At 34.7% G+C, this 23,321-nt stretch overlaps 1 protein-coding gene across 1 annotated transcript in view; it reads left to right on the forward strand.

The window, feature by feature from the left end:
• ADAM2 (ADAM metallopeptidase domain 2) overlaps positions 1–23,321 on the forward strand; it is a 92,597-nt gene that overhangs the window by 47,988 nt on the left and 21,288 nt on the right. Inside the window, exons 13-14 of the mRNA XM_045821797.1 lie at positions 12,487–12,592; positions 20,203–20,386. Coding sequence (XP_045677753.1) covers positions 12,487–12,592; positions 20,203–20,386 — 290 coding nt within the window. The remainder of the gene's footprint in view (positions 1–12,486; positions 12,593–20,202; positions 20,387–23,321) is intronic.

The following is a 23,321-nucleotide window of genomic DNA, read 5'->3' on the forward strand; positions in this document are numbered from 1 at the left end:
AAGAGAGAAGGGGAAAAGGCACAGAGAATAAGTAGCATAGAATGTAGGTTGAAAATAGATAGGGGGAGGGCAAGAATAGTACAGGAAATGTAGAAGCTAAAGAACTCATAAGTATGACACATGGACATGAACTAAAGGGGGGGGAATGTGGGTGGGAGAGGGTGTACAGGGTGGAAGGGAGTGAAGGGGGGAAATGGGACAACTGTAATAGCATAATTAATAAAATATATTAAAAAAAAACCCTGAAAACTCAATCATTTCATAAAGATGCAGCATAAAAAGGAGTTAAAAATTAGCATTTAAGTCAAGCATTCATTTTATAATCTAAAATAATTACAAGAATAATAAAGTAATGTGAAACTAAAAGGGAATAGAGGGGAAAAAACAAAATCAAATAAAACATTTAATTAACTCTCAGGCAAGAGTAAAAAAAGAGCATATAATAAAAAAACAAATACTATGATAGGTTTTTTACACATAAACATTTTGCAATTATAGTAAGTATAAACCCTATATTAAATATTGTATTTAGGAAAAGGATGTAGCAAATAGTGACAAAACTATGAGAAAATGACTAGAAAAATAAAAATGCATTGCATTGATATTTTTAATGCATTAAAGTAAAATAACCCCAAATACAAGCTAATGACTTAAATTTTCACAAGAGAGAAATTTTACATCTCTTAGTGGACAACTGTCAGCCATTTATGTTCCTAGAAACATCTGCAGATTCTGAAAGGTGAAGACCAGGTTTGGTTTAGTCAGCGATCTTTCACTGGAAAACAAAGATAAAATAGAAAAGTTTCAGCAGCTGGAATTGAAGGGAGATTGTCTAAATCACAGACTATTTTTATCCATGAGGCAATCTGGAGCTCTGAAGTTTCTCAGGAAATTGGTCACTTAGGTCAAAAATATTAAAAAGCCACTATGAATTTCCCTAAAGTCACAAGATGATCTAAGACCAAATGATGGAGTAATCTTGCCTCCAGAAAACCTTAGCCTTCTAAAAGCTTTTACTACATCTTGAAGCACCTGTGTTAGTAGACTAGAAAGCTGTTCCAAACTTCTCTGAAGAGCATGTACTATGTCTGTCCGGAAAAAGTGCAGCCATTGCTAATATAATGAGAACGGTTTGCATGACATTGATGTAACCTGGCAGCCAAGGAGAGTGCACTGGAATGTACATGCATGAATGATGATGACTTCACTGTACTGGTCAGTGGGGGTGGTAGACGCAGTTGAGTGATCATGTGTACTGTGTGGCCATTGCACTCAAAATGACTGAGAGTAGAGATTCAGCCACTCCACAGCCCAGATTTGGTGCCCTGGGACTCCTGGCTTTTCCCAAAACTAAAATCACCTTTGAAAGGGAAGAGATTTCAGACTGTCAGTGAGATTCAGGAAAATATGACAGGGCTGCTAATGGCAATTGGGAGATCTGTGAGGTCCCAAGGTGCATTGAAGGGGACTGAGGCTCATTGTCCTATGTGCAATGTTTCTTGTATCTTGTATCTTCTTCAATAATTGTCTCTATTTTTTATATTACATGGCTGAATCCCTTCTGGACAGACCTCAAATTTATTTCTGGCAGACTTTCATTGAAAAGAAAGCACTCTATCAGTAATTTGCAAGAGCCATACCTAAGATAACGAGGTAAATTCAGATAAAACTGCACTTCAGGTCTGGCATAATTGACTGATTAGATTTAGGTGACCTCTGCCTCACCTATTCTGCCTAAGGGAAGGGAGTCATTGAAAAGGAAAGGCAGAGAAAGGAAAGAAGCAACATTTAAAGAGATAGGAACCAATGATTTTCAAAATAAAACAGGTCAACTATAAATTCAAAATGCTCCAAAGTCTTAAGAAGGACATTTTTAAAGAAAAGCACATAAAGACATCATAGCAAAACTGCCAAAAATAAAGAGAACAGAAGCATGGAGGATGGCAGTGGAAGCAGTGGAAGCATATATTTAAAGGAGCAAGAACGAGTTAAACTTCTCATTTCTCAACAATTATAGAAGCCAAAAGACATAGTAGACACTTTTTAAGGGCTAAAGGAAAATAAGTGTCCATCCAAAATCTCTAATAATCAAAAACACCTTTCAGGTCTTTCAAAGAAATGAGCTTGAACAATAGTATATTGACACTCAAAAGGATGAATTTGAACCCCTACCTCATACCAAAGATAAGAATTAACTTAAAATGATTAACTTAAAATCATAAACCTAAATGTAAGAGCAAAACATTTAAACTTTTGAAAGAAAACATAGACATAAATCTTAGTGACCTTGGATTAGGCAATGTTTTCTTAGCCATGACAACCAAAGCACAGGTGACAAAAATAATGCATGAAGTGAACTTCAAAACTTTAAAAAGCTTTTGGTTTCTGAAGTGTATTATCAAGAAAGTGAAAAGACAACTCAAGGAATGGGAGAATATGCTTGCAAAGCATATTTCTGGTAACGTACTTCTGTACAGTATACATGAAGAATTCATTCAACTCAACAATAAAAAGACAAATTACAAAATTTAAAAATGAGCAATATTTTGAATAGACATTTCTCAGAAAAAGACATAGAAATGTTCAATCACATGAAAGACACTAAACATCATTAGTCATCAAAACTATAAGATACCTCTTCACATACATGAAGATGGCTATGATTTAAAAAGACAGAAAATAGCAAGTGTCAGTGAGAATGTGGCAAAATCAGAATTTTTATGCATTGCTGGTGGGAATATATAAATAGTGTAGCTGCATTAGAAAATAGTTTGGAAGTTCCTTAAAATGTTGAGCATAGTAATTTCATTCCTGGTATATACCTAAAAGAATTGAACACATATGTTCCCATTAAACTTTGTATATAAATGTTCATAACACCATTATTCATAATAGTCAAAATGTATCAATAACCCAAATGTCCATTACCCAATGAATGAATAAATCAAATACAGAATATTATTAGGCAATAAAATATTAACAAAGTGCTGATATTTACTAAACGTAGATGAATTTTGAAAATATGCTAGGCTAAGGAATGCAGTCACAATGGACCAAATATTCTGATTTAATTTATATTAATATATAGAATAGGCAAATATATAGAGTTGGAAGGTAGATTAATGGTTGCCTAAGGCTAGGGCAGGAACAAAGGGAGGAGGAAGGAATGTGTTTGTGTGTGTGTATTGTTTGTCACATATTCAATGTAATATTAACAGCATATTGGTAACTGCATCTACTGTAACAACTTAATACTCTTTGAATGGTCTGCAATACATACATACTGTATACTAAGATGTTAGTTGGTTGTTTTTAAAACGAAATGTGTGAATGTTTCTCAACTTTCTCTTTGGTTCTCTTGGTCATTTTTCTCTATCTAGGCCAATTCTACTCTGTTTAATTTCTCTTCATTTACAATTACTTTACTGTCTCAAAGACAAGTCAACTTAGCTTTTTTGTTTTTTGTATGTCTTGACTTGGCTTTCTGATCTTGAATATAAATTTAAGAATCAGATTAATAAATTAATTTTAGTTGAATTGATATCTTTGAATATTGAGTTATTCTGTGGATGACTTAATGGTTGTGAAGTGGAATCTTGTTATGATTTTGATTTGAGTTTAGCTAATAATGATGAACATCTTTCCAAGTGCTTATCGACCATTTGTACATCTTTGAAAAATGTCTTTAAATCCTTTGCCTACTTTTTAGTTGGGGTTTGTTGTTATTATTAAGTTGTAACAGCTCTTAATATGTTCTAGATTCAAGTTTATTGTCAAATTCATATTTGAAAGTATTTTTCTCATTTCATAGATTATCTCATCACTTTCCCAATAGCTTTCTTTGAAGCACAATTTTAATCTTAATGTAGTTCAATTTACCTATCTTTTTTTCTTTTGTGCTTGGGTTTTGGTGTAAGAAAGCATGACCTAACCCAAGGTCCTGACTTAATCCTTTATTCTTTTGGGAATAGCATAGCTTTCACTCTTAAATGTCAGTGTGTTACTCATTTTGAATTAATTTGTTTATATGGTGTGAGAAGTCATTCCAACTTAAATCTTTAGAATGTGGATATTTCTTTAAATTATATTTTATTGATTATGTTATTACAGTTATCCTGATTTTGCCTCCTTACCCGTTCCACCTGGCACCCCCTACTCCCTCAAGCAATCCCCACCATTGCTCATGTCCATGAGTCACAGGTATGCATTCTTTGGCTACTCCACTTCCTATACTGTACTTTACATCCCCATGGCTATTCTGTAACTACCTATTTGTACTTCTTAACTCCCGCACCTATTTACCCATTTGCCCTTCCTCCCTCCCATCTGGCAACATCTGGTAACTAACTTTTTTTTCTCTTGTTTTTAAGAGTCTGTCTTTACCTTTAACCTTTGGCCTTTTAATAATGATGTATCTTGGAGTGGGCCTCTTTGCATCCATCATAATTGGGATTCTCTGTGTTTCCTGGACTTGCATGTCTATTTCCCTCACCAAATTAGGGAAGTTTTCCTTCACTATTTTCTCAGATCGATTTCCAATTTCTTGCTCTTTTCACCTTCGGGCACCCCTATGAAGTGAATGCTGTACCTCTTGAAGTTGTCCCAGAGGTTATTTATACTATGTTCATTTTTTTGCATTCTTTTTTCTTCTTGTTGTTCTGTGTGGCTGTTTTTTGCTTCCTTATGTTCCAAATCATTGATTTGATTCTCAGCTTCATCCATGCTACTGTTCTTTCCGTGTAAATTGTTCTTTTTTCAATTAGCATATACTTCCTTTCTGACTGTCTTTTTTATGTTGCTGAGGTCCTCACTAAGTTCCTTGAGCATCCTTACAAACATTGTTTTGGACTCTGCATTTGATAGATTGTTTATTTCCATTTCATTTAGCTCTTTTTCTGGAATTTTGATCTGTTCTTTCATTTGAGCCAGATTTCTTTGTCTCCTCATTTTGGCAGCCTCCTTGTGTTTGTTTCTGTGTATTAGGTAGAAGCTGCTTTGACTCCATGTCTTGGTAGTGTGGCCTATTGTATTAGGTGTCTTGTAGGTCCAGTGACACAGCCTCCACTATCATCCAAGCTGTGTATTTGATGTGTGCCCTTCATGTGGGCTGAGTACACTCTCCTCTTGTAGTTGAGCCTTGGTTGCTGTTGGCAGATCAATGGGAGGGATTTACCCAGGCCAGTCATTTGCAAGGACTAGCTGTGACCACTGACCACCCACTCCCTCCCCTATGGAAGGTCAACTGTGCAGGGGCAGGTGATGGGACTCTGATGTGGTCTTTAGCTGTCTGCTGGGTGCACAAGCCCTGGGGTGTCCTGGGTGATGCAGGCCAAGGTCAGCTCCCACCTGTGTTTTTCTTGGGTCACCCTGCCTGAACTGTAAAGCAATCTGAGATGGCTGCTACTGTGCTGGCTTTGGAGACTCTCAGGTGAAGCCAAGTTGAGACCCTTATCTGGCTGCCACTAGGCTCAGTGAAGCCAGCTGTTGCTTGTTTAATAGGATTTAGGAGCCAAGACCATCTATTCTCATGGAAAAGCAGTTTGGGTGGGCTTGTAAGTTGGGTGGGGTAGCCTCTGTGGATCTCCAAGGTGGGTTACACAGTGTTAGCCAGGTTGACAGAGTCTCAGATTTGGCACCAGCCTACTAACTCTGTGGGGGGAGGGCTCAGCAAAGGGACAATGGCCTCTGCTTGCCCAGATGCCAGACACTTCAGTCTCTTCCTATATACCACTTGTGCCCTTCAAGTTGCCACTCCAGTGCTGGAGCTCAGAGGGAATGAGTCTGAGTAGATGAGTCCATATGTGTGTTCCCCAAGAGGAATTGCTTAGGGCTACAGCTGTTTCTTCCACCAACTCAATCTCCACTGGTTTTAGCAGCCATAAGTTGTAGGTACTTATCTTTCTGGCACTGGAAACCTGGACTGGGAGCCTGTTGTGGGCTGGTACTCCTTCTTCTGAGATATCCCTCCCCAATTTTTATCCCCATGGGTGTGGGCCCAGCCCATTCCATATCCACACCCCTCCTACCAGTCTAGATGGTTGTGGTTTCTTCAATTTTGTAGTTGTTGGAGTTCCATTCAACTAGATTTCTGACATTCCTGAGTGATGGTTGCTCTATATTTTAGTTGTAATTTTGATATGGTTGTGGGAAGAGGTGACTCATGTTTGCCTATGTAGCTATCTCGACTGGAAGCTAGAATGTGGATATTAAGTTGTGTCGGCATCACTATTGAAAAGATGATTATCCCCTCATTCTACTGACTTGGCATCTCTGCTCAAAAAGCACCACTTGACTGTGAAACTAAGGGTTTATTCCTGGACTCTTAATTCTGTTCCATTGATCTGTATGTTTATATGCTTAAAACAGGAGCCCCCTGTCTTGATTATTGTGGCTTCATAGTTTGTTTTGAAATCAGGAAATGTAAATAATCCAAAATTTTTCTTCTCTTAAAAGATTATTTGAATATCCTGGGTCTGTTAAACTGCTTGAATTTTAGAATCAACTTGTTAATTTTTGCAAAAAAATGAAGTTGGAATTTTGAAAGTGGCTGTGTTGAATCAGCATATTGATTTGAGGTGTAATGTTATATTAACTATATTAAGGCATCTAATACAGGAAAATGGGATATCTTTCCAATATTTGGATTTTATTTAATTTATTTTAATTCAGTATTTTATAATTTTGTAATTATCAGTGTACTTGTTTAAATATATTTCTTTACATTTTATTCTTTTTGATGCTATTATAATAGTATTTTTCTTAAATTTTGTATTGTTCATTACTAGAGTATAAATATCACTTAATTTAAAATATTGATTCTTTATTCTGAAACCTAGCTAAAATCCTATATTACTTCTAATAGTTATGTTTTAATTGAAGTACAAATGGTATATAATATATCAGTTATATGTTTCAGATATATAACATAGTAGTTTGACATCTTTATATCTTTCAATGTAATCACTTCACTATTTCTAGTAATCATGTGTAACTCTGCAAACTCATCACAATATTATTGACTATATTCCCCTTTACCTTTTTTCCTATACCCACCCCCTTCCCTCTGGTAAGCATCCCTTTAGTCTATGTTTTTATGAATCTGTGTTTTGCTTGTTTGCCTTCAGTTCCAGATATAGCTGCAATTATACAGTATTTGTCTTATTCTCTTCGACTTACTTGTGTTAGCATAATGCCCTCTATATCATACACATTGTCTCAAATGGCAAGATTTTATTCCTTTTAATTGCAGCATAATATTCCATTATATACATGCCATGTCTTCTTTATCCATTCATCTATCAATAGCCACTTGGTTGTTTCTATACCTTGGCTATTGTAAATAATGCTGCAATAAACATAGGGGTGAATATATCTTTTGAAATTAGTGTTTTTCTTGTGGGGCTTTGGATAAATACCCAGAAGTGGTTGCTGGGTTGTATGCTAATTCTACTTTTAACTTTTTTGAAAAACAACCTCACTGTTTTCCATAGCAGCTGCACAATTTAACCTCTCCACCAACCATGCACAGAAGTTTCAATTTCTCTACATCCTTGCCAACACTAGTTATAATCTGTTTTTGTGATCGTAATTACCTTAATAGGTATGAGACTATATCTCATTGTGGTTTTGATTTTCATTTTCCTAATGATTAGTAACATTGAGCATCTTCTCATTTGCTTATTGGCTATTTGCACATCTTTGGAGAAATGTCTATTTAAGTCCTATGCCAATTTTTAATTGAGTTGCTTTTTGTTATTGCTAAGTTGTACAAGTTCTTTGTATATTTCAGATATTAACCCTGTATTAGATACATGCATTTAAAATATTTTTTCCATTCCATGAATTGACTTTACTCTGTTGATTTTCATGCACAAAAGTTGGATAAAATTTTTATCTATATTTTCTTTTCATGCCTATGCTTTTTGGCATCATATTCAAGAAATGAATGTCAAATCCAGTGTCAAAAAGTTTTCCCCTTATATTTTATTCTAAGAGTTTATAGTTTTAGCTCTTAATTTTAGATATGTGACCATTTGAGTTACTTTTTATATGTCATATAAAGGTTCAACTTCATTTTTTTTGCATGTAGATATCTACTTTTCTCAACACCAGTATTTAAAAGACTTTCCTTCCCCCATTAAATGGTTTTGGCACTCTTCTCAAAAATTATTAGGCCATATAAGCAATGGTTCATTTCAGGATCTCTGTATATCTGTGTTTATGACAGTACCACATTGTTTTGAATACTACAGCTTTTGCAGTAAGTTTCAAAATCAGGAAACATAAGACCTCCATATTTGGCCTCTATTTTCAAGATTGTTTTCACTATTTGAGGTCCCTTGAGATTCCATATAAATTTTAGGATTGATTTTCCATTTCTGCAAAAACACATTGTTGGTATTTTGATAGGTTTACATTAAAACTTTAGGTCACTCTGGGTAATATTGACATCTTAATATTTAGTCTTTTAAGCCAGAATCATGGGATGTGTTCCATTTATTTGTCTTCTTTAATTTCAGAAAAATTTTGTGGGTTTTATGGTTTTATTGCACAGGTTCTTTACCTCTTTAATCCATTTTAAACTTAATTTTTTTAATATTATGGAAAATGGAATTGATTACTTAATTTCCTTTTGAGGCTTTTCATTGCAACTGATTTTATATGTTAATTTTGTGCCTTAAAACTTAGCTGAATTTATTAGTTCTAACAGATTTGTGTGTTTTTGTGTTACTTTAAGGTGTTTTTATGTATAAAAGTTCGTGGCTACTGTGCATACAGATAATTTCACTTGTATTATTTCAGTTTAGATGTATATTATCTCTTTTACTTGCCTACTGCTCTGATAATGAAGACTTTCAATACTGCGTTGAATAGAAGGAATAAAAGCTGGCATCCCTGTCTTGTTCCTTATCATAGAGGAAAAGCTTTCACTCATTTACCATTGAGTATTACTTCAATTGTGTTTCCTGCAGATGGTCTTTATTACATTCAGTACTTCCTTCTACTCCTAGTAAGTTGAGTGTTTTTATCACTAAAAGGTGTTGAATTTTTGTGAAATGCTTTTTCTGGGACAGTTAACAGGATTATGCGGTGAGGTTTTTTTTCCTTTCATTCTGCTATTTTGGTGTAAGACATTGAGAGAGAGAGAGAGAGAGAGAGAGAGAGAGAGAGAGAGAGAGAGAGAGAGAGAGAGAGTGTGTGTGTGTTTTGAACCATCCTTACATTTCAGGATTAAATCCCACTTGGTAATGGTGAATAATGCTCTTTATATACTTTAGAATTCAGTTATTAGTATTTTATTTGCTTTTAAAGAATTTATGTTCATAAGGGATATTTGTCTGTAGATTTCTTGAGGATTTTTACATCTACATTTGTGAGGGATAGTCTCAAATTTTTCTTTATTGAAATGTCTTTGGGTTGTTTTAGTATCAAGTCTCATTGAGTGATCCAGGAAGTATTTCCTACTCCTATTTTTTGGGAGAATCTATGATGCACATAATTAAATGTTTGAAATTTTTGTGGAAATCATCAGTGAAGACATTTGCACTCAGGCTTCTAGTGTGGGGTATTTTTTTCTGCTTAATAATGAAAATTTACCAATTTTGTTGATGTTTTCAAAGAAACAAATTTTATTTTTATTGATATTCTTGATCACTTGTCTATTCTCTGTGTTATTATTTCTGCTATAATCCCTTTTATTTTTTTTCCTTCTGTTTGCCTTCTGTTTAGAATTCTTTTTTCAGTATCTTCAGGTAGAATGCCAGGTTATCAATCTTAAATCTTCTTTCCTAATTTAAATATTTACAGTTATAACTTTGTAAGTACTGTTTTCAAAGTTTCTTACAAATTTTTGTAAGCCATGTTTTTATTTTCATTCATCTCGAAGTATTTTCTAGTTTCCCATTAGATTTGTTTTGATGCTTTTGTTATTTAGGTGTGTGTTCTTTAACTTACACATTTTTTCATTTTCCTTACATATTTTATTATTGATATTTAAATTCAATTTCATTGTATTCAGAGAACATAATTTGTATGGCTTTAATTCTTTTTAATTTATTCAGATTTTCTTGGCCTCACATATGATCTATCTTGGAGAAAATCCAAATATATAGAGAACAATAGGTATTCTGGTGTGGTTGGTTAGAGTGTTCTGTAGATATCTATTATGTCTGGTTTATTTGTAATGTTGCTCTAATTTTGTATTTCCTTACTGATCTCCTGTTCTATTTGTCCTAGCCATTGCTGAAATGTTGGCAAAAATCAACTATGTGCCCTGGGTATGGTGCTTTTACAAAAGTTCAAAATAGGTTATACCATTTCATTAGCTGTAAGGCTGCTGGCTTTTGGCTACCATGACAATAAGGAAGGATAAGAATATTCCCAATTAAAACATCACAGGTCTCTTTGTCCTACTAACTATATTAGCCAGGATTTCCCCAGAGAAACAAAATCTGTAGGAAATACAATTATTGTATTTTCTTCTCTTGTATATGTTTATGTAACAATATGTGAATATGTACCTGTATAGCTATCTATCATCTATCTACCTATCAAAATTAAGGATTTGGCTTATGTGATTCTGAGGGTAATTCAGTTTTCTGGGAGACACTGGATAGCTGAGACAAAGAAGAGGAAGAGCTTGAAGATCATGTCCACCATCCTCCCTCAATGCAGAGAACATTGGTAGGCCCCTGGATGTATGCCAAACCAGATTCTTTACCAAAAGCCCAATCTCCAGGACAAGCAAAGAGGTCTCTTATACAGAGAGACCTAGCATGTTTTTCAGTCTGCTGTCTTGTCTACTTAGTGCCATTGGGGTGGTAGCCAGCCTGAAACTATCTTTCTGGTCATTACTATCCTGTGGCACCCAGGAATGCAAGTCCTCCTAGTCACTACAGCCAGATGATTTAGGGGTGTCTCCTGGGCAGCATCCCCCCAAACTGGAACACCCTCTGAAAACCAGATCATCATCTGAAAGATACTGCTACTCTGGAGCTTGGCACAGTGAGAGCATGAAGTTAGCACCCACCCTCTGAGGTCTTGAAAGGATTATCATAAGCCTTTAAGATGTGTGTTTTAGTATATGTACCATGGTTCCCTTACCTAATTATTTTAAAATGATAGATACTTTTATTTTATATTCTTTCTTGGTGGTTTTTTAGATATAAAGACACATTTCTGGTCAAAATTTTTTTACTGTCTCCATCTTTAATTTTTGCCTTTGAGAAGACCTGTCCTCAGTCTAGATGCTTCTCTCATATAGACATTACTATCATGCATCTTTTTCTTTTGTTAGGTACATGAACTGAGAGGCTAATTAATTAAATCAGAAGCTGATCTTTGTTAAGGTTAGAGCTCACATAAGGCTCAGTCTATATCCAGTACACTCTTGCTTCTAGAGCATAACTCTCCAGGGTTTTTAATTGAGAGGTGGTGTACTTACTAAGACTCCTCTCCCTGGCATGCACGCAGAAACTGCAGAAAAATCTGCACGGCTTTATGGAGGTCATCTCTTTATATTTTAATTCTGCTTTTAATATATTACATATAATATATTTATATGTAATATATTTATATTCTGCTATTTAATATATTTATATTCTGCTTTTTATATGTTTGGAAGCAGGAACAAGCCTTGAGGAGGGACTAACCTATATGTGGAGGTCACTTGACTGTCTAATTTTGTTACTCTAGCTGTGAAAGATCTTCAACTTTGGTTTATTTTATGTCCACCAGCAATTGCTCACTTCTCTTCTTAAGCTTACAATTTTGACTTCTCACCCACGCCACATTTTCAGATGTCCTCCGGACAAAATCAACTGCATATTTTCAGTTCACTACCACCTCTAGGTGTTTCAGCTGAGATCCCGATGTGTCTACTGGGGCTCTTTTCTGGTGTGTCATTTTTTTTTCAGCATGACAATCCAGTGGTTAAAACTTTCTGAGAGTTTTAACTCAATCCTTCAACTAGATTAGAACTAATAATGGGGGTTATGATAAGTAAACTACTCTTTAAGTAGGTTGGATTTTATAAGAATTACACATATTCTGTTCATGGATTGGATAGTGAATGTGAAGATAAATCAATGTTGGCTTCAAGATTTTTTGATCTGAGGAAATTATGGTGAAAAAAGCAAAATATTAGCTAAGTGGCTGGACTTGAAAAGATATTTATGCAAACACAGATAATTGACCAAGAAGTCAATTATTTCTTAAATACTTATATATTCTAGACTTACTGAAAATTAGAAGATAAACTGCATACCATATTTATATCTAAAGTATCTGGTTAGTAACAAGAGTGCTTTCACCTAAATATTTTATTGAAGTGGTTTTGTGTGATCTTAAATCTAGTTTTTATATTCAATTTATGTTATAATCTCATTTTGTGCAATAAGTTTTAATGTGTTTTAAAATGTTAACTGTATTTGTTAATTATTTTAAATTAATATAGTTCAATATTACTAACCACACTTTTTTTTTCAGATATAAGTGGGGCTTCTCAAGAGTGTTTTGAATACCTTAATTCTATGGCTGATGAATCTGGGAACTGTGGTACAAGTAGTTCAGGATACAAGAAGTGTGAATCTAAGTATGTTTTACAAAATATATCTGAGGAAGTCTATTGCCTTAAATTTGAAAATACCACCAGATGACTTTATGTGTAATAAAAATACCACCTGGCCATGAAGTTAAGACTATATTTAATCAAATTATAAATGTCTGACATACAGAATACCTGTAATTCTTTTTTCTCATATATCCAAATTACCCCTTGTATCTTTCCACAGACTGTTTAACATACACATAAGTAAATTAATTATCCATTAGTTATAAGGACTGATTTTATTTTGCTTGCCGTCTCTTTAATTTTATAAAGGATGACCATTCTTATAGTGGTGAAATGAAAACACATGAATTTTTACTATCTAGGTAGTAAAGCACTGTGTTCAGGAATATGTACTCTGCAGCCAGACATCATGCTTTCAAATCCTAACTACATTGCTTTGCACTGGATATATCTTTTACTTTTCTTATATATACAATATGAATATCAATTTTACTAACATCATTAGTCTGGTGCCAGTGTGGAATTTCGATTGTCTATGAAAAGTACTTAGAATGGGACTGACACACAGTATGCACACCAGAAAGTACATCTTAATACATCTGTAAGTTGCTTTTTCATACGCTCAAACCCAGAATACACATAAGTTTGTTTCCAATTGCTACAGCATATACTGGCCAAAGGAAACCTTCTAACTATTGTGATTATATGCTCCTTTAAATCACTGGCAATTTTCATATTAGCTGCTAAAAATTAATTCTCTGATAATTGCAATATCCAGATCATTCTGATATTGGTATCTCGTGGCTTATTTGCTCCTTGCCTATGCCTAGCAATTTTTTACTTTATATTAGATACTATGAATAATAGACAAGGGGAACATTACATTCATTTATGCATTTCAGAAGTCTACGTATCTTGATATGGAAGGGATTTAACATAACCACAGCTGAAAACAGTGTTCATTTATTTGTCTCCTCAGATGCATTTTATGAATTCCCTGGAGTCCTCACTGTGCATGCTTAGTTCAGTGGTGAGCCAGGATTATGGGTGAAGTTTATATGCACATTTTATGGCTCAGTGCCTCTTAATTTCCAGTTACAAAATTAACATTTAGGTCCACTTCTAATCCTGTCCTTTGATTTTTCAAGATAAGAAGACTGAATGTGTTCTCAGAATATTTTTAAAAGCCACAATACACAATATCTCATATCCAGTTTCCATTCTTAAGGCTCAATTATCATATAATTCTTTCCCTTTTGTTTACATTCCAAAGCCTTCAGTGTGTGTGTGTGTGTGTGTGTGTGTGTGTGTGTGTGTGTGTGTGTGTTAGATTAGAATTCTAACCTAATTGGACTTCAACCCACTTCTTAACTGTAGAAATCATTTTTAGGTCAAGTTCTGTGTCCGTGCCTTCTAGCCAAAGACCATCAGAAATGAAACTGTAGTTGAACAAGTTGGGTTTCTTATATCTTGTGGACGGTGAGACTTCACATTTTGAGATTCTGTGAAACATCTTAGTTCCAGAGTTTTAGAGACTTGTTATAGGACTTGAGCTTGTGTTAAGTGATTTTCAGTAGGGATTTTGGAAGCGCATCTTTTCTCTGAGCTGGATAGCTTCAGAAAGTGAAGGTGATACTGTGATTAGGTATCCTTAATAAATCTTATCTATGAAGAAAAAAAACTACAGTGAAGGTGAAGTTGTAATTGGTAACAAAACAACAATCACTCATATAAGCTGGATGAGAGGGATGTTTGATAATTTTATTGCTTGGACAATGTGTATTTCTTGTCTCCCTATGTTCAGACATGATCCACCATGGTCATAGAAGGACTTTACCTTAGGTTAATCTTCTTGTAATTTCCTATGTTCAACAGGTAAGCACCATGGTTTGGCACTGAATACAAGTCAGCTTGTATAACTTCAAGGCCTTGCTGTTAGTTCAGGTAGATAGATATGTAGGATTATTATTGCTGAGTCATATAAGTTCACATGAACCATTTTTGATAAACTGACAAGTTGTTTTCCAAAGCGACTGTGCAGTTTTATGTTCACACTAGCAGAATCCAAGAGCCCTTGTTTCTCCACAATGTGGCACTACTTGGTATTGTCAGTCTGTTTTATTTTAGCCATTATAATTATAAGTTATTTTTATTTTAATTTGCATTTGTCTAATTACTAATTATTTTGAGCACTTTCCAAGTTTTCTTGGAAAAGTTGTCAATGTGTGTATCCTCCTGTGTGATGAATCTGTTCAAAATTTTCCATTATATTTGGAATAGTTTAGTCTTCATTTCATCTTTGTATCTTTTTATTCTGAACTAATTATAAATTCACCAAAAGTTGCAAAAATAATATATAAAGAATACAGAGGACCCCTGTACCCTTTAGTTGGTTTCCCCAAATGGTAACATCTTATTATATTTATCTGTAGTACAATATCAAAACCATGAAATTGGAACTGGTAAATTCATAGACCTTACTCAGTAGATTTCATCCCTTGTACTTGCGTTGGTGTGGTCTCTGTGTGTATGTGCTGAGTTGTCATCTTAACAATACTGAGTTTTCAATTGATAAATGTATTGGGTTAACCAAAAAGTTCAGTTGTTTTTTTTTCTTCAGATGGCTCTCGTGGCACTTAATTTTCTTGAAATTCACTAGAAACAATTGTGTTAGATTGTATTGTTACAGCTGTCATATCAGCATGCATTTAAAAAAAACATCAAAATTGATGAATTTTTGTGGAGCCATTTTAATATTGACAATGGAAGAAAATAAGCAACATTTTTGGCATATTATGCTTTTTATTTCAAGAAAGGTAAAAACACAACTGAAACACACACAAAAAAGAGTGCAGTAGATGGAGAAAGTGCTGTGACTGATCAAATGTATCAACAGTGGTTTGCAAAGTTTCATGCTGGAGACCTCTCACTGGATGATGCTTCACTTTCTTTTAAGAAATCAGCTGGCAGTACTTCCCTGTAGGAACTAACTTCTTTTCTCTTGCTGCTTTTAAGATTGTCTCTTTATCTTTAACCTTTGGCATTTTAATTACGATATATCTTGGAATGGGCTTCTTTGCTTCCATCTTATTTGAGACTCTCTGTGCTTCCTGAACTTGTATGTCTATTTACTTCACCAAATTAGTGAAGTTTTCTTTCATTATTTTTTCAAATAGATTTCTAACTTCTTGCTCTTTCTCTTCACCTTCTGGCACCTCTATGATGTGAATATTGAAACAGTGAGGGTGTCCCAGAGGCTGTTTATATTATCCTCATTTTTTAATTCTTTTTTCTTCTTGTTGCTCTGAATGGTTGTTTTTTGCTTCCTTATGTTCCAAATTATGATTTGACTCTTGGCTTCATTCAGTCTACTGTTGTTTCCCTATAAATTGTTCTTTTTTCAATTAGTGTATCTTTCATTTCTAATTGGATCTTTTCTTATGCTGTTTAGGTCCTCACTAAGTTTGTTGAGCATTTTTATAACCAGTGTTTTGCACTCTGCATCTGATAGACTGCTTATCTCCATTTTGTTTAGTTCATTTTCTGGAATTATGATCTGTTCTTTCATTTGGGCCATGTGTCTTTGTCTCCTCATTTTGACAGCCTCCCTGTGTTTGTTTTTATGTATTAGGTAGATCTGCTGTGACTACCCGTCTTGCTAGCTGTCCTAATATAGTATGTGTCCTGTAGGGCCCAGTGGCACTGCCTCCCCTTTCACCCAAGCTGGGTAGTTGAGGTGTGCCCTTTGTGTGGGGTAAATATACCCTCCTCTTATGGTTTAGCCTTGGTTGCTGTTGCCATGTAAATGGGAGGGATTTACTCAGGACAGTCAGTTGCAAGGACTGGCTGTGACCACTGACCACCAACCTCCTCCCTCTGTGGAGGATCAGCTGTGCAGTGGCAGGGTGGTAGTGCTCTGATGTGGTCTGAAACTGTCCCCTGGGTGAACAGGCCCTGGGCCTTCTTGACTGGTGCAGGGCAAGGTCAGCCCCAACCTGTGTTTTGTCTGGGGCCATCCTGTCTGAGCTACAGAGCAGTCCAAGATGGCTGCTACTTATGCTGGGTTTGGAGATTCTCAGGCAAAACCATGCTTGAATCTAGGCTGGCTTCTTCTAGTGCCATGCCTGGGGCCACTTAGCAAGAGGTACAGGGGCTGGGGGCTCACTGAGGCAGGCTATTGCTTGCTTGAAAGGATTTAGGAAGTTGTGAAATGAGAGCCAAGACCAGCCACTCATTTGGAAAGCCACTGGTCACCACTGTAAGTTAGGTGGAGTGGAGCCTCAAGATACCTTCAGGGTATAGCAAATAGTGTTAGCCAGGTTGATGGAATCTCAGATATGCCATCTGGATGCCAGTTCTGCAGGTCTGTCTATCTTTCTGTCTAGGAGAAAGTTGTCCCCCAGCTCTCACCTTGATGCCAGACACTTTGGTTCCTCCCTGTATGCCACTGGTGGTGCCCTTCCAGCTGCTACCCTGGTGTTGGAGCTCAAAGGGAATTAGTCAGAGTAAGTTTGTAGGTGGGTTCTTTAAGAGGAACTGCTTGGGACTTGAGAAGTTTCTTCCACTAACTCAGTCCCTGATGGTTTTTGCAGCCATAAGTTATGGGTACTTATCTTCCTGGCACTGGAACCCTGTGCTTGGGGGCTTGGTATGGGGCTGGGTCTGCTCACTCCTGAGATATCCTTCCTAAATTTTTATTCATCACACATGGATGTAAGGCCAGTCTGTTCTACATTTCCACCCCTTCTACCAGTCTAGATGGACACAGTTTCTCTAATTCTGTAGTTGTCAGACTTCCATTCAACTTCGTATCTTCTGATTATGAGTGACGGTTGGTCTATAATTTAGTTTTAATTTTGATATGGTTGTGCAAGGAGGCAAGCCTTGTTTACATATGCTGCCATCTTGTCCAGAAATCTACCACATACATTTTTTTTAATTTCACTTGGATGTATACTTAGAAGTGGAATTTCTGGGTCATTTGGCAAGTATATGTTTTTACTGCCCAAATATAATATTGTCCAGAATGACTATACCACTTTACATTTCCATTAATAATACATGAGAGTTCCAGCTTTTCTACATTTCAATTTTTTTCTTGCTTGCTTTTTGCTTTTTTTGTGTGTGCCATGATAAAGATATATGCAGTTCTGGTTTTAATTTGCATTTACCTTGATTTATGCAATGACTACTCTTTCATGTGATTATTAAGTACTTGCATATCTTCTTTGGTGAAATATCTTGGGAAATCTGTAGTCCATTTTTTAATTAGATTCTGTTGTTTTTATTGAATTGTGAAAGTAGTTTATTTATTTTGAATATAATCTTTATCAATATATGAATTATAAATATTTTCTTTTGACTGTCCTTTCTTCTTTCCCTGATGACCTCTTTTGGAGAGAAAAATATTTTAATTTAGACAAAGTCCAATTTATTCATTTATGTTTTTACAGATCATGGCTTTGATATGATACCTAAGAAATCTTTGTCCTATTGCATAAAAGTGAGAAAACAGAAATGTTTGTCTTGAGTCTGATTAAAGGGTGATATTCAGTCTTTCAACTTGAACCATGGTAAAACTAGTGAGCTACACATACAGGTCTATCAGACTGAGGAGCTTCCTTTCTATTTCTGGTTCGATGAGAATGTGTACCATGGATCATTACCGGATTTTATGGAATGCTTTTTCTGTGAATATACATTTTTTTCTTTATATTCTACAAATTAGAATCTTTTAGATATTAACCCTAATCCTGCATTCCTGGTTAATTCCCACTTAGTAATAGCATGTAGTCACTTTTCTATAATTCTAGATTTGGTTTGCTAATATTTGTTAAATATGTTTATTAATGATGTGATGACTTTGCTTGTCTTTGATATCAGAATAATACATGCCTGACAGAATGAGTTGGAAAGTGTTTTACCCTTAGTATTTCCTAAAAAGTTTGTGTAGAATTAGTATAGAATTTATGACTGAAGCCATTTGACATTGTGTGTTGTGTGTGTGTATTTGAGAGAGAGAGAGTGACAGAGAGAGAGATGGCTCTGTTTGTGAATTGGGGAGCACATTTAGATGGAGGCAGATTTTAAGTTTCATTTGGTGTTACTTCCAAATCTATCTTTTGCAAGTCTCCTCAGCACATAGCCTTCCAGTCAACTAGGAATGTGATGTGAAGAAAGTTTACCATCACCCTTTTTTGGAGCTCTCATTTCCAGGATTACACTTAAATTCTGGTTGGTCTATCACTGATCCCTATCGAAACCTCAACCTCAGGCTAAAAGTGATGCTGTTTTTACCTTGATTCCCTACCAAGTTTTCTATTTTTACTCAAAATGCTACTGGGTGAGCTCTTTTTTTTCTGTCCTCTGCACCAAATCAAGAACAGCCACTCTCATATTAAACGTATTGGTTTTCATGGCCAAAGAGTGCCCTGGTCAAATGACAGCATCCATGGAGCTAGGACAGACGATGCAAGCAGACAGGCAAGAAGACCACAGCCTCTCACTCTTCTTACCTGATTTTATAGCAGCTTTTAATAAATGCTCCTCAATTTGTTGTTTGCTTTTAACCAGTTTTCATAGCCCTGAAATGGTTGTTTGGACAACTTTGCCCAATTTTATACTTGTTTGAGGGGGAGATGACTTAACCTATATCTTTTTCTCTCCCACAGTCCCTTAATTTAGATTTATCTACATAATTTTCTTTATTTTGTGTCTGATTTATCAAAAAATCTAGCAATGACCCATGATAAACACTCTCATATAACTAAAAATGGAAAGAGACCTTCTTAATCATAGTAAAACTATATATATTTATATATATTAAAGCCATCTATATATATATATATATATATATATATATATATATATATATATATTTATAAAAGTTACATATAGGATCAACTCCACAATGGGAAGAACTCAGTTTACATTTTACACCAGTACTGCAGTGAAAGTTTTTCTTAATCATTATTTGAAAATGCCACATTTCATTTTGAAATACATTTTCTCTGCATATAGAATGGGAAGAGGGTAGACAGCTTGTTTCAGCTTTGAATCTGCCATTCAATAATCTTCTGGTTTCCACTATTTCTCTTGGAAAATCCAACATAAGTTGTATTATTGTTTGTTTCTTATGAATGCTTTTTAAATTTTCCAGTTACTTTTATGACTTTTGGGGGTTTACAGTGCTGTCGTGATATAGTTTTATATTAATATTTATTACATATAATATTTCTGGAGTGTGGATCTTAAAAGTCTTGACTCATAATGCTGAGAGTAGTATTATGTTTAGAAAAAACTGAAAAGGAAATCAAGTAAAACTGATAATTAGATAAGCTTTACTAATTTTTTAAGATAGTGTAAACTGGAAATTGGTTATGTCTAAAAATCAAAAACAGTGAAGTAATCACTATGAAAAAAGTTTTCAGGCTAATGAGGAAATAGTTCATAATTATTAAAATGTTCAGTTATTAACAATACAGGCAAGGCTGGTTTTTTTGGTGTTTCATAATTAATTGCATACATCTTTTTCAAAACTTGAGTGCTTTACTTAAGTCTTTGCTTTAGATGTTATTCTAATATTTCTCTGTATTTTAAACTAATGATTTTCATGTATTGGTAAATTATAGAGATACGCGGTGTGGAAAAGTAATATGTAAATATGAACGAGACAATGTACTTTTTATTACAAGTGCCACTACAACTTATACTAATGTAAATGGACAAATCTGCCTTTCAGTGGAGTACCCAACAGGTAATGCAAACATCGAAAAGATGTGGGTAAAAGATGGAACTGTTTGTGGTCAAGATCAGGTATGTCGTCTTTCATTCCCAATGACTTTCTAATTTATGCTCTAATTTTAATTGCTTGTTTTGTATCTGCCTCATAATTTAAGTGCACATTCAATTTCAAAAATAAGAAAGTAGAAAATTTTTAAAAGAAAAATCTTGAAAAGAAAAATTAATCTGCATTCATGCATAGATGATATCACCATGAATATTTTATTGGCTTTTTTTTCATAGAAATGATGTATATTCATTCACTGATTTGAAAATCAGTGTTTATTCCTGTGTTTTGTTAAATTATATTACATAGTACTTTTAATGTCATGAATTATTCTTTTTATATAATTCTTTAAAATAGCTGTTACATAATGTATGTCCATTTTAATAATGAATAAAGAATACATACAGTTAAGAGAAAATTAATTGAAGGCACATATCTGAGGTGTAAGTACTCTATTTTCAGAACCTTCAGTCTCTCTCTCTGCCCCATGCATATACTTATCTAGATATTCTTACTACATATTCTTGCAAGAACATCCCATTCTATTATCTGATTTTATTTTATTATTCCATATACATATTAATATGCATCAACATTTCTGTCTTCCTAGATATTTCCTCTGTGGAATTCATGTCACTGATGTAATAAATGCACAACAAAACTGAAGTTTAAATTATACTCATGTCTCAATTTTTAGGTACAAAGTCTCTTTAGTCTAATAAAACATAATATATTAAATTACTTAATGAAGAACGGAGGGAAAGGCAAAATATAATTGACTTGGGAGCACAAGATTTTTTTTGTAGTAATTTTTATAAAATGGTTTTTTTTGTAAAAATTTTATGTTTTGGTTGTAACTAGGTATAAATGAAATCTCATATTTTTTTCACATTTTAGTTTAAATCACTATGCATGTATACATGTTTAAAATAGATTATTTTTACCTGATAATTATTGAAATATTTGTCATACTAAAATTTTATCAAAACCTAACTTTACTAATATTCATTTAAAAATTAGGAAGTAAAAAAAGTAAAAGAAAAATTGTCATCCCTAGCTCTTACACAAAATTGAATCACTTAAAACACTTTGTAATATGCTTCTTTTTATGAAATTTACTGTACAAGTATTTCAACCATGGAAAACAAGCATATTCATTCAAATTGTATATTCCTCATGTACTAAAGAATTTAATACATAATTTTTCAGGATCCCCTTGTCTGATGGGGATAATAATAGGTACAGTAGGTCTTCAAACAACACAGGTTTGAATTTATACATATGCAGAGTTTTAAAATAAATACAGTCAGCTCTCCATTTCTATGGGTTTCCCACCTATGGATTCAACTAATGGGCAATTGAAAAGAGTATTTTTGAACAGCTGGAAAAGTGCAAATGTGGAGGGCTGAAGGTATGCATTGTTCTATACTATTTTACATAAGGATCTTGAGCATCTATTGATTTTGGTATCCACAGAGATTTTAGAACCAATATTCTTTGGGTACCAAGGGCTGACTATAGTTAATTTTGAGGCAGTCAAAAGATAGAACCTAATTTTCTTTTTTTTAAATTGTTGTTCAAGTATAGCTGTCTCCATTTTCCTGCCACCACTTTCGCCCACCCCACCCACCCCCACTCCCACCCTCAATCCTTCCTCCCTTAGGCTTTGTCCATGGGTCATTGATACATGTTCCTTGGTGACCCTTTCCCTTTTTTCACCGTTATCCCTTTCCACCTCCCTTCTGGTTACTGTCAATTTGTTCTTTATTTCAATGTATGTGACTATATTTTGCTTGCTTGGTTGCTTTGTTGATTAGGTTCCACTTATAGGTGAGATCATCTGGTATTTGTCTTTCACTGCCTGGGTTATTTCACTTAGCATTATGCTTTCCAGATCCATTTAAGCTGTCCCAAAGGGTAGGAGGTCCTTCTTTCTTTCTGCTGTGTAGTATTCCATTGTGTAAATGTACCCCAGTTTTTTGATCCACTCATTTATTGATGGGCATCTAGGTCATTTCCAGCATTTGGCTATTGTAAATTGTGCTGCAATGAGTACTGGGGTGAATAGGTTCTTTTTAATTCATGTTTCAGGATTCTTATGGTATAATCATAGCAGTGGAATTGCTGGTTCAAATAACAGTTCCTTTTTCAGTTTTTTGAGGAAATTCCATACTGTTTTCCATCGTAGATGCACTAGTCTGCACTCCCCTCAACAATGCACTAGGGTTCCCTTTTCTCCACAGCCTTACCAGCACTTATTGTTTGTTGATTTGTTTATGATAGCCACTCTGACAGGTGTGAAGTGGAATATCATTGAGTTTTTAATTTGCCATCTCTCTGATGACTACTGATGCTCAGCAATTTTTCATATGTCTCTGGGTCCTCTGTATGTCCTCTTTGGAGAAATATCTGTTCAGGTCCTTTGCCCATTTTTTAATTGGACTGTTTGTCTTCTTGGAAGGGACTCGTGTGAGTTCTTTATATATTTTGGAGTTCACACTCTTGTCTGAGATATCATTGGCAAATATGTTTTCCCATACAGTTGGTTCTCTTTTCATTTTGCTAGTGTTTTCTTTAGCCATGTAGAAGGTTTTTATTATGATGAAGTCCTATTTGTTTATTCTTTCCTTTATGTCCCTTGCTCTAGGGGACATATCAGTGAAAATATTTCTGTGTGGAATATCTGAAATTTTCCTGCCTATGTTCTCCTCTAGACTTTTATGTTATATTGACTTATATTTAAGTCTTTTATCTATCTGAAGTTTATTTTTGTGTATGGTGTAAGTTGGTGGTCGTGTTTCATTTTGTTGCATGTATCTGTCCAGGTCTCCCAACACCATTTGTTGAAGAGGCTATTTTTACACCATTTTATGCTTCTTCCCCCTTTGTCAAATATTAATTGACCATAGAGACATGGGTTTATCTCTGGGCTCTCTATTCTATTCCATTGATCTTTGTGTC

Source organism: Phyllostomus hastatus, unplaced genomic scaffold, assembly GCF_019186645.2.
Source record: "Phyllostomus hastatus isolate PE091 unplaced genomic scaffold, TTU_PhHast_1.1 phas_scaffold_46, whole genome shotgun sequence".
NCBI classification, from domain to species: domain Eukaryota; kingdom Metazoa; phylum Chordata; class Mammalia; order Chiroptera; family Phyllostomidae; genus Phyllostomus; species Phyllostomus hastatus.